The sequence below is a fragment of the Mytilus galloprovincialis genome, chromosome 1, assembly GCF_965363235.1.
Source record: "Mytilus galloprovincialis chromosome 1, xbMytGall1.hap1.1, whole genome shotgun sequence".
NCBI lineage: Eukaryota > Metazoa > Mollusca > Bivalvia > Mytilida > Mytilidae > Mytilus > Mytilus galloprovincialis.
The window spans coordinates 117,657,262-117,670,368 of NC_134838.1; the positions used below are offsets into that span (position 1 = coordinate 117,657,262).

The window sequence follows — 13,107 nt, forward strand, 5'->3', positions numbered from 1 at the left end:
CAAATACGTATTTCATTGAATCTCGATATTTATCATGTTTATAATTTTTCTAACAATGACGTTCTACCTCCATAAGCCTGCAAATGTCACGGCGGGTCACATATGTGCTCCTTGAAAGGTGTACATGTCTGTAAAATAGTTTTCATTTGAACACTATCACATTTCATGGATCAGTGATCAAGGTAAATTTTTATTTGCTAAAGTATGATACTATAAGCAAAAGGTTGACTATATTTGGTGTATGGGATGAATGTAAGGTGTAGTTTTATCTGACCTAGAGATCCATGTTATTTTTTTCCAATTTAGTCTTTTTCTTAGATAAGGTCAATATGTTACTAAGTTAGGTGTAAGGATTGATTTTAAGGTGTACATGTCTGTTTGACAGGTTTCTTCTGATCTTGACCTCATTTTCATGGTCCATTGGTCAGTGTTTAGTTTTAATGGATTTTGTCTGTTTATCAGATACCTAATAATAATAGGTCAGTTACATTTGGTGTATGACTTCAAGATGTACATGTTGTCTTGTAAGGTTTATCTCACCTTGACCTCATTTTTTTGGTTCATTGGTTAGCAATTTTCTAAATAAGGTTTTTTTCTTAGATACTATAAGCAATAATAGGCTGTTTGGTTTACAGTATGATTTTATGGTGTCTGTTTTCAGGGTTTTTCCTTCAATATTTAGTTTTTTTTTCTTTGGGGTTTCTTTTTTTGCAAGCAAGTGCATGGTTGAATCAAAAGTAGCTATGCAATTGAAATAAGACCAGTTCTGTTAACAAAAAAGTATTGACTACCATTGATAACAAATATCTTTATTACAAATAGAGTTTAGTACTAAGTAACATGTATAAATAAAATTCATACTTCACAACTCTCAACATACATAAAATATAATTATCATATTCAATGAGCCTAATAATGAAATATTTTTCTAAATAAAAATGAAATCGGTATAAATTCTGGTCTGAATAATTTGAATCCACCCTACTTGCAGTGTTTTATCAATGCCTAGATTGTGCTTACCGTTGTACATTGTACGTATTAAAGACTAAAATTTTCAATTTGTTTTTTTAATTAGTATGTTGATAAAGAGATATTTACTTTAAATATTTGAGTAATAGAATTCTATGTCTTTTAAATCAAAACATCAAAAAATTACAACATCAATGCCATAATTGTCTTATGTACCAGAAATGGAGAGAAAAAAATCCTTTCAAAATGCAAAATGTAACAATTTTTAATGATTTGTTTCTTTTAGAATCATTGGAAAATGAAAAGGTTACATGTTTTTACATATTTGACTTTACAACATAGAAGAAATCTTATATTAGTTTTTGCTTTGAAAATTCTCATTTTACAATTATTTAGCAAAAGGTCTTTTTTGAAAATCTTTATAACTGAAACAAAAAGAGAAAAATTCAAGTGTTGCCACTTAATTTTCGTTAATATTTTAGGGAAGAATTAAATGAAAAACATGATCTATGCTCAGAAATGTTATTGGATAGTAAAAAGTAAACCCATTTTTGTCCTCTTTCATAAAAACATGTTTAAGTAATCATTGAAATTCCTTCCAAAAAATGTTGAACAATATATCTGTAAAAAAATAATAAAGTCTAGATTGTTAGTAAGATTAATAACAAAACTAAGCAAAAATCAACAACAAAAATAAAGAATACACTTTAAACAAGAAATAAACTTTAAATAACAAAACAGAACCAAAATCAAATGCAAATTGTTAACTCACACAACCTAATGTTACCTATGTAAACTAGCAACTACCATATAAGTCTAAGCTATTACCTAGACTAAATATGTATTACAAGAGACTGAATGACAGAAGAATTATAACATAATGTTACCTATGTAAATGAAACTAGTAACTACCATATAAGTCTAAGTTATTACCTAGACTTAAAATATGCATTACAAGAGACTGAATGACAGAAGAATTATAACAATTTTCATAATTCAGCAAAAATATCTCGCCAAACATCTTTTTCGTTAAATGCAATTACATTCTTCTAACATTTTGTAAAAGGATAATTGAAATTTTCATGAAAAATGAGCAAAAACATTTTCACAACCATTTTACTTTATCATTTCATGTGATAACTACTGGCGTAAACATCTACATAACCAAAACACATTCTACGACAGCAAAGCTTATATGCCCATCTTTAGACTTTACTCACAGATGTTCAATATTTTCATCGAGTTATCAATTTATCACTTTTTACCTGTATACTTGATTAAGATGCACCTAAATTTAAATAATTAACATTTTCACTAGACCTGATCAGATAAAATTAATGAAGTAAGAAAAAAAGATCAGATAAAATTAATGAAGTAAGAAAACAAAATAATCATACATTTATCCAATGTACATGATAGGCCCTATTGAAGTATTGCACACCAAATATGATTAATAAATGTTCATGAAACTGAAGGAATATGATTTAAATTTGACAGTTAATGCCCCTTAAATGGTTGAGATTGGCCTATTGAATTTAGTGAATATTCAAAGGTCAACTGGTACCAAGTGATGACAATAACTTACATATACCTTTGGTAAAAGGTAAACTGAAAAAGATATTTCATACCCTTAGAAAATCTAGTAAGTAAATCAATGTATAAAAAGCGCATTCCATATATACCACATAACTTTCATAAATATTTCAAAATATGTATAATAATTGTCTAACATTGTCTAGTGTGTTTTCAAAAATTTAGTTCAATTTTTCCAAAACTTCTCAAAGGAAAAAACAATGAAACATGGATTTAAATTAAAAAAAAAGAAGAAGAAAGAACTGAATTGAAAAGAAAAATAATAAGTATATTTCATGATATAAATCATACTCAATGCATAACTAACCTTGCAAAAAGGCCAGGTGTATTTCATTTGGTCAACATAATATTTTTTCCATATAGATAAGAAATGTTTTGTCTATGTATAAGAGAAACATTAAAACAGGTATATTTATTGATATTCTAAACATGTCAGTTCCAGTTGACTTCCTGAGTTATCTCCCTTTCTTCATAATAATTTTTTTAAAGGTCGTGCAAAATAGGTCTTGTGTTTGTTTAGTTTATATTTTGCTAACGGAAACCTTTTCTTTTTCACATACACTTTTAATTTCAAATTCTATGATGGAATATGAGATAAATTTGCATAAGTAAGTTTGAAATCATTCATATAGATACATTTTAAATCAAAAGCACAGCTGCTTTAATTCATAAATGTGGTTCTTTCTTCTTTAATTGGTCAAGTAAATCTGTATAACTTTTTTATCTATCATTGAAGACATAATATTGGAAGTGAGTGAAAAGTTTTCTTGTTGATATTTAGACATATTGTAAACAACACTATCATAAAATAACAATTTGATACAATATTACCAATATATGATTAAAGCAGTTATATACTACCAAATATTTAAAAAGAACTTGATTAATTGATTATGATTAAACCAGAATTGAATAAATAAAACTCATAAACTTATTTAATTTACGGTAGGAATGGTAAAATTCAAAAGAATCCACAAATATAAAAGGGCAGACGAGCAGATCTAAAGTTATTTATACAATTATTATGCTTCATCTCAATGACAAAAGCACCCCTAAATCAGACTGACATATAAACTAACAAAAGAGGTACTGTGGATTCATTATTATTTGTTTAATACCAATTTTCATTAGTACAGATGAACCTCAAATTTAAATGTTCAACAAAAATACAATCATAATTTCAACAGGCTTTGTATACAGGGAATGGCAAAACCATTAAATCAAATATCAACGAATATGCAAGTTTTCACCAATTGATGCCCACCAAAATAAATGAATTCACAGTATGACAGTCATTGTGAATGCAGTGAACCATTTAACTTATTAGTAGCATGATTGATGATATTAATTTAAACTCATGGAATGATCTGAAAGAATATCATTTATAACATGTGTCATACATGCTTTGACTAGATTGTTCTTTCTCAGTACTCTATTTTCATATAGACTTTAATATCAAAGAAATCTTACTTATAGAATACCATTTGTTTTTCAAAATTTACTTTTAACCTTTAGAAACCAGATAATTGTCACTATGACAAAAAATAAAATATAGTTCATTTTTAGTATAAAATGAACACAGGTTATACTCTACAACTGAATATATTTGAAATAAACAATATTATGACTATAATGCTTTGGTTAACCATACTATATTGCACATTGATTACACATATATAATGACTTTTCATTTACTACTTATTTTCTTGAATTTTTACTGGAAAAAAAACCTTTAAACCAAACAAGGTAATATGTTATAAATATGAATTCAAAATAATATATCTACAACATTTAAATGCAAAACGGCACTAATAATCATATCTGAAATTGCATTATATGATTTAAATAACTCGTTTCTAGTCTTCACTTAGGCATATCTACTTTTGGTGGCTGTAGTCTATTTGTATTTGGCAGACGAAGTTCAAATCCTGTCCCTGAAAAATAATAGCATTAAATTGTTAAACATAGCACTTTATGTGTACATGGGATTTTAAAGAATTTGTTACATAAATGACCACATGATCACTAAAAATACAGTGAAAAGCAGATGAAGGCAACTATTTGCTGTTCCTTTAATTAAACAAACTATCTTTATTGACGAAAAAGACATAAGTGACCTGCTTGAAAAAAATACAACACTATATTTAAACCAATTTGGACAAAGTTAAATGATACTCTCATCTTATTTCAACAAATTCTTATCATTGGTTGTTTATGTTTCCTTGTTTTGACGACTTTCGGATTCTGAGACATTCTAGCATTTAACCATAGAATGCTTATATTCTTATATCATCGTTTAATGATATCATTTACACTGATTAACCTCGTGTAGCTCATTCATAAAAATTATACCATGCGGAAGTATGATTGTAACAACCCAAATAAATCATGACATTGCAGATGACATATGATTTATTCATATTTTTTTAAATGGGTGTGTTCTCAAAGCTTTTTAGAAATGTCATATAAGAAATATAATTATAGATTTTCTGTAATTATTTAAAGTCCCAAATCAACTAAATTCAAATTTGGCAATAAGGCGATTTAAAAATATATCATTATTGTATATTACCCTTTTGTTCTAAGTTTTTTAGGTCTATTGCTTCGTGTTTCAGTCTTAGTCTCAGAATGTGTTGTATTATCTCTCTCCTGTTACAAAAAATAAATATAATTACTAATAATTTTCTTGGAAAAAGAATGTTAAGGACATAATATTATATATATATATCAGAATTAAAGGATAACTAAATATAAATGTTTAATTACATTCTATCACTGTTGGTCTTTTTCTTTTTTAGCCTTGGTGTTGTCAGTTTATTTTTGACTTGGATTTTGAGTTTGATGTCCCTCTGGTAAATTTTGCTTCTCGTTTGCAAAAACATTTTAACTATATTATACTAAATCAATTTGTTGATGAAATATCACTGTAAAATTATAAAAGATATCTGAGTACAGAACATTACCTCTGAGCTTTGCCAAGACAACCCAAACAGAAAATGTCTGCAATAGTGACCAAAATATTACTGACCAGCATTGTATTTGCAATACCAGTGAACAGATTAATCTTTCATATTTAAAAGGGTGAGCAGATACATAGGGAAACCAGAAAAGAGGACCTATAAATGTTTGAGAAATAGAAGAGACTTTAAGGTTGACTTTTTATATCATGGAACTAAAATGTCAAGTTTACAACAATTAAAATTATACCTATAAAAGGCTACTGTAGCCCATAAACGAATGACGTAACTTTTTATCAAATTTTACAAAAAACTATATGACCTAAGAAAAGGTGTTGCTTTTATTTGTTTATAGATGAATCATACATGTGTTCCTGAGATGTTATTTCCTGTAACAATATCTGGTAGGAAATCAGTAATTGTTTGTTAATTATGTTAACTGTATCTTACATCTATTATAACATACAATGTAATTGTTTTAAGTGTTACAATACAGGAGGGGTTACAAGTTTGAGATTTATGTAAACAATCCTTTTTATTTACTACTGCTCTTTATAAACATGATATTTTTTTGCATTCAATAATTTTGGTTTCTCTTTTTCCCTTTATTCAATGCAATATCAATATTCATTTTTAACCTGATAATTTTTTGTTTTCTACAATGGATTACTTTAATTTGTATTTTTTTTATTTTTTTTTTATTTTTGGACTTCTTGAACTGTGTTATCTATCTCTAGTCTTATCATGTTTATATAATACATTGAATTGCTTGACTGTAAATTAACTATGCGTAAATAATTTTTTGAATTCAACACTGTTAAACTCATAAAAATCTTTATAAACATTTTTTATCACATCTCCTAATAAACAGCTGTGCCATGAGCACATGATATGCCCTTCGTCTTGTGTGAGAAGTTTTATGCAATAATCATAAATAGTTTCTGAGATACAGCGCAACATGTGAAAATAAATAGTTGACACAGCATAGGTTTCTGACACAGAATGAATGTGTTCTAATGAACTTAAAATTTTTGTTTTCTCTTAGAGCAATTCACTATGCTGTTGAATATTAATCCTCTCAAAAAAATGTTTGAAGAAATTTTCTTTTTTATTTATGAAATTTCAAATGAGAAAAATTGAACCCAATTTTTTTAATCACATCCCCCTTTCCCTTATTCCAAAACTAATCTCAATTAAAATTTCTAATGGAGTTTGCAACAATAACTACTCATTTAAATACATCATAAAATATTAAGATGTAAAAAAACTGCTTGTTATCACTGAATGGTAAAGATTATTTTAATTTATCAATTGGTAGTAAAAAGTGAATATACATTGTATATTGTATATAACAAAGATTTAAGTTGATTCTGGACAAAGAAAGATAACTCCAATTAAAAAAAATCTTGCTATTGCACAATATTTTGCAATTAGATATTTCTTGCTTACTATTCTGGACAAAGAAAGATAACTCTAATTAAAAAAAAATTTGCTATTTCGCAATATTGTGCAATTAGATATTTCTTGCCATTGTGCAATACTGTGCAATTGAAAAGACTTGCTATTGCACAATACTTAATATAATAATTTTAGATCCTGATTTGGACCAACTTGAAAACTGGGCCCATAATAAAAAATCTAAGTACATTTTTGGATTCAGCATATCAAAGAACCCCAAGATTTCAATATATGTTAAAATCAGACTAAGTTTAATTTTGGACCCTTTGGACTTTAGTGTAGACCAATTTGAAAACAGGACCAAAAATGAAGAATCTACATACACAGTTAGATTTGGTATATCAAAAAACCCCATTTATTCAATTTTTGATGAAATCAAACAAAGTTTAATTTTGGACCCCGATTTGGACCAACTTGAAAACTGGGCCAATAATCAAGAATCTAAGTACATTTTTAGATTCAGCATATCAAAGAACCTAACTGATTCATTTTTTGTCAAAATCAAACTAAGTTTAATTTTGGACCCTTTGGACCTTAATGTAGACCAATTTGAAAACTGGACCAAAATTTAAGAATCTACATACACAGTAATGACAGTTAGATTCGGCATATCAAAGAACCCCAATTATTCAATTTTGATGAAATCAAACAAAGTTTAATTTTGGACCCTTTGGGCCCCTTATTATGTTGGGACCAAAACTCCCAAAATCAATACCGACCTTCCTTTTATGGTCATAAACCTTGTGTTTAAATTTCATAGATTTCTATTTACTTATACTAACCGTATGGTGCGAAAACCAAGAAAAATGCTTATTTGGGTCCCTTTTTGGCCCCTAATTCCTAAACTGTTGGGACCTAAACTCCCAAAATCAATACCAACCTTCCTTTTATAGTCATTAACATTGTGTTTAAATTTCATTGATTTCTATTTACTTAAACTAAAGTTATTGTGCGAAAACCAAGAATAATGCTTATTTGGGCCCTTTTTTGGCCCCTAATTCCTAAACTGTTGAAACCAAAACTCCCAAAATCAATCCCAACCGTTCTTTTGTGGTCATAAACCTTGTGTCAAAATTTCATAGATTTCTATTAACTTAAACTAAAGTTATAGTGCGAAAACCAAGAAAATGCTTATTTGGGCCCTTTTTGGCCCCTAATTCCTAAAATGTTGGGACCAAAACTCCCAAAATCAATACCAACCTTCCTTTTGTGGTCATAAACCTTGTGTTAAAATTTCATAGATTTCCATTCATTTTTACTAAAGTTAGAGTGCGAAAACTAAAAGTATTCGGACGACGACGCAGACGACGACGTAGACGACGACGTAGACGACGACGCCAGCGTGATAGCAATATACGACGAAAAATTTTTCAAATTTTGCGGTCGTATAAAAACCTTTGTTAACAAAACTCAACAACTCTAAAATAAAATTTTGAATCATCACCAAAAAATATACAGATCTTTAGATTAATATAACTAAGAAGTGTGTAAAGTTTTAAGCAATAGTCATTAATGGTTTTTAAGATAAGATGCAACATTTTAAAAAAAAACTCAATAACTCTAAAATAAAATTTTGAATTATCACCAAAAAGTATACAGATCTTTGGATTAATACAGTTAAGAAGTGTGTGAAGTTTTAAGCCATAATCAGAAATTGTTTTTGAGATACAGCGCGACATGTGAAAAATACGCACCCCTGTCTTAGTTATAAAGTCCAGTAACTCAAAAAGTTTAAATCCTATTTTCACTAAAAAATATATAGATCTTTTGACCATCATAAGAAACAACTATTTTTAGTTTCATGAAATTTGGATAAGCGGTTCTCAAGTTACGGTGCGACATGTGGCCGCGGGATAGACAGACGGGACGACGGACATTTGTATATTTCAAAATATGTCCCATCAAAATTTTTGATGGGCGTATAAAAAGCATATGCTATTTTTAGGTTTATGTTCACTTGTCCCTTATTTGTAACATAAAATTTACTAAATAATCTTGATGTACAAAGAGGAATTTTAGAAATTAATGGAAATCCATACCAGTACTTTACATTCAGTAGATCTAATATGTGTAACTTGAAGAAGACAATTGTCTGTAACTATCTCTTTGACACTTCTTTAAAAATGGTTATATTGGTAAAAGTATCTGATTTTCAAGAATTCGTGGACATTTTATCACACTTTGTAACACTTGACGTACATTAGGTGTAATTACTTCCCCTTGAACTAGCATGAAATTAGCTTGCCCAAACTTTTTTGTCATGACTGTAAATACTGATTTGATTTCAGTGTATAATTTTTTTACTTTTCTACATGTATGTAGTTCTTGTGATTTATATAAATATAAATGCTGTAAAGCAAATATAATCAATCAATGATTATATAAACATTTTTCCTGTAATATACTGTTTTAATGACAGTCTATATTCATTAATGTACATTGATATTAACCAGTTACCAGCTAATGTGTAATACATACATTACCATTGTAACTCTATCATTAATCTTTTACCTATGATGGGACCAAAGAATGTCTCAATTTAACTTGACTTTATTATCAATGTTTTACCTGTGATCAGCTGATGTTATGCCTAGCCTCTCTAATTTAATATCATTCATTCGTATCAATGTTCTACCTACAAGATTATAATGAAGCAAAGTTAAGACATGTGAAATTTCTGAAGTATATGGCTCATCTAGGGCTGAAACTAACTTATAAATCTTATATGATTTGCATATCTACAAATGCTTCAACTGCATTGGTCTTTAGCATTTTTTCCCTCCTTTTAGACTTGTAAGACCATGTTTCCGAACTATTTTCATAACATTCATTGTGATCAATTCATGTGCGATACAGTTGCATGGGATGAAGGGGTTAAAGCAAAACAAATACACAGAAACTGTTCTATTCTTATAAATGATACAAAGAAATGATGCATTGAAGCTTGGAAAATGTATAAGTTTACAATAAAATAAAATTCTTCAAAATTTCATGAATGAGCTTGGCAAATTAGCATTACAGGAAACTCTCCATCCAAGTCACAATGTATGAAAAATAAACATTTATAGGTCAAAGTACAGCCTTCAACATGGAGTCTTAGCTAAAAAGGAACAGTAAACCTGTAATTTTCAAAAGCAGGTAAAAATAAAAAAACTGCTCATGTGACTTCCATCACTGTGCAGGTATACCCCCTAACCTTTAACCCTTACACATTTGTTCTTGTCCTCTAGAAATCGAAGGAACAAAATGTTCAATTTATCAAGTGAAATTAAAATGATAAAAACTGCAAATTTTATGTTTAATTGCAACTTGATAATGCAAAATGTATTTTAATATTAGATCACTCATTTAGACAAAAAAAAAAACAGGAAAAACATATATTTGAAATATATGTATCTGTCATTATTACATTGGGTTCACTACTATGCGAGAAAGAAATAAGTTTCTTAAGTGTCGTATTCTTACCAGAATTACATGTATACTGTTGTCAGACATTAAAATTCATCGTTATTTTTAAGGCTTTCATTTAGAATACTAGTTTTGAAATTGAGGAATCCTCATACCACCATGTAAATCTAAATATCACTACTTGTACCTGTTATTTCTTGACTAAGAAGAAGATCTCCATACAGCTCAAAATATTTTCCTCCATATTTTTTCAGCCACTTATTAACATCAAAACTATTCCAAAAATACAATGGCTTTGTTTTGGTTTTATTAGTTTTTTTCCCTGAAGTTCCAGAGGTTTCCTTTATTTTGGACTAAATGAAATTAAAAGAAAAACACAATTAAAAACATAAATCTAAAGTTAATGTGAACATTCAAAAAGCCAAATAATTTGAAAGTTGCTTATTTTTGTAATCATCATAAACAATTTTCAAATATTTTTTTCCTGTATTTAAAATTAGAAATAAGAAAATAAAACAGGCATTTGTATAAAGTTTACTTTCAAGAACTCGGCATCTCAAAATCATACCAAGACAGAATAATTAAGAATACTGATCGCCTTCTTTAGCTAATCCAGTGACTATTTTTTATAAAATGCATGATGGATCAGGGTGCTAGTAAAAGTGTTGTTCATTGTACATTGTAAGCACTTGTGTTGAGATTAGATCTTTATTAATTTAAAATACATACATGCATCTTTGGTTCCTGTTTGGTAGTTCTATCTATCTCGGCTTCCATAGTTTAACCATTATTCGTCTTTCCATATATGTGACACTTATCTCCAATATTTCATGTATCTAACAACAATCTACAAATCTAATTAAAAAAAGACATTTGTTTTTAAATGTATATTATATTATTTTTTTTTAATTTACATGTTCAGGTTAATGCAAATATAATGGTTGAGGGAATCCATAAAAATCATCTGATAATACCATCTACTTGTATGGGAGAAAGCAAACAAAACATTCTAAGAGAGATCAACAAAATCATGTTAAAAAATTAAAAGACAATGAAAAGACCCACATCAGTCCACAAAAACAGTTATAATATTTTAACAAGCTTCAAAAAGCCCTGTGAAGGCAAATGTAAACCACACTTCAAGCAGTAGGTTAAAGTTACCTTGCATGGAATCATATCTTATTTTATATTTACATTTGGAAACATTCTGAAAATATATTGCACCGAAGAGCACACAAAAGGTAAGAATTTGTAAATATGCAAAAATTTCTAGCCATCATTGAAGATTTCTTGGCTAAGGAAATTCTCTCTCAAAGTCCCACTGTAAAAAAGGGCTTTGGTGTTATGAGCAAAAAAAATGAATACTGTAAATTCAGAAATTATAAAGAGGTTTTTATTAATGCAAAAATTATAAGTGAGTGACTATTGCAATAATAAGAATTTGCATACAAATACCTGTTATACATGTATATACCTGTATAAAAATGTTCCTGATATCCCAATAACAAATCCTTACAAATGTATTTTTTGTGCATTTCCATTCTTGAACAATAGCAATAATAAATATACGCAATAATTTCCACATTTACAGTAGCCTTTCAAGATGTTTTAATTATTTGGACTAGTGTCCTACATGCACATGTACCTGTTCACACTTCATTAAAAAAAAATTGTAAAATTCCATGGATGGTTCCATTGAGATTCAAACTCTCAATCTTGTGATCTAACGTCAGTGTTCAAACCAATTGAGCCACAGAAGATGGCCACTACTTTACAATCGAGTCTTTCACTTGAACACCCACTGGCCAGATCCTTACAGGTCACCCAGACACGTCACAGTCTTCCAATGACCATATCAAATTACCAGGCACTTACATAGACCAGTGTGTACATGTACTAGTACAAATGTAGTAGATGCTGGCAGAGCCAATATTGTGAAAATCCATTTGATGACCATGGATAATACATGCAAGGTTCAAACCCTCAATCTCATGATCTAATGGCTGCACACTAACCAATTGAGCCAAAGACTTTACTTTACTCAACAAAATAGAGAACCCTTATACATTGTGTGTGTAATTCCAGGTACATGCATATGTATACAACAAAAACTATCATTTACCAGTTTACTGCACCTGAATTTAATACACAAATACCAATTACTGTCTGTGCACAGGGATTTGTTACAATTTGCCGGGTATACTATCCATACGAACCCAGAAAAAATCACCTTCGTATGGATAGTAAACCCAAAACCCGACAAATTGTAACAAATTACTGTGGTTCCGTGTTAGAATAAAATGGGTAAAATACTACATGATCAGTTTGGCAAACACAGGCACTTGTCTTTGTAAAAAATATACATAAACTAAATACTTTTACTAAACTGTAAACAGGTAAAGCCTAAAGGTATATATTTTTGAGACATGTCACAAGGGGAAACTACTATTTTCAATAATCTATGTGAGGGCATGAACACATTAAAACGAAGAACATAGTGTTGGAAGTTTACCTTAAAATTGGTATTGTAATAAAATGTTGATTTTAACTGCCCTAAAACACTATTTTCACTTTCAAAATATTTGTTTTCCTCTAACCGGAAGTTACTTGAGAAGAAAAAACTAATCGAAGTTTTGCGGAGCCAGTTCGGACCGGATACGATCTCTGCGACGGATAGTAGTAGCAAGTTTAGATATATATACTCCTATAAGTGACCAGACAT

The 13,107-nt window shown here is 29.0% G+C and overlaps 1 protein-coding gene across 1 annotated transcript; it reads right to left on the reverse strand.

Moving 5' to 3' along the window:
* Positions 1 to 793: 793 nt before the first annotated feature.
* On the reverse strand, positions 794 to 13,026 carry LOC143054175 (protein aveugle-like). The gene is made up of 6 exons (XM_076227094.1): positions 12,898 to 13,026; positions 11,115 to 11,240; positions 10,573 to 10,738; positions 9,546 to 9,612; positions 5,135 to 5,211; positions 794 to 4,496 (listed from the first exon to the last, which is right to left on the reverse strand). The coding sequence occupies exons 2-6, from the start codon at positions 11,160 to 11,162 to the stop codon at positions 4,426 to 4,428; spliced, it is 429 nt and encodes a 142-aa protein (XP_076083209.1). The 5' UTR covers positions 11,163 to 11,240; positions 12,898 to 13,026; the 3' UTR covers positions 794 to 4,425.
* Positions 13,027 to 13,107: the final 81 nt, after the last annotated feature.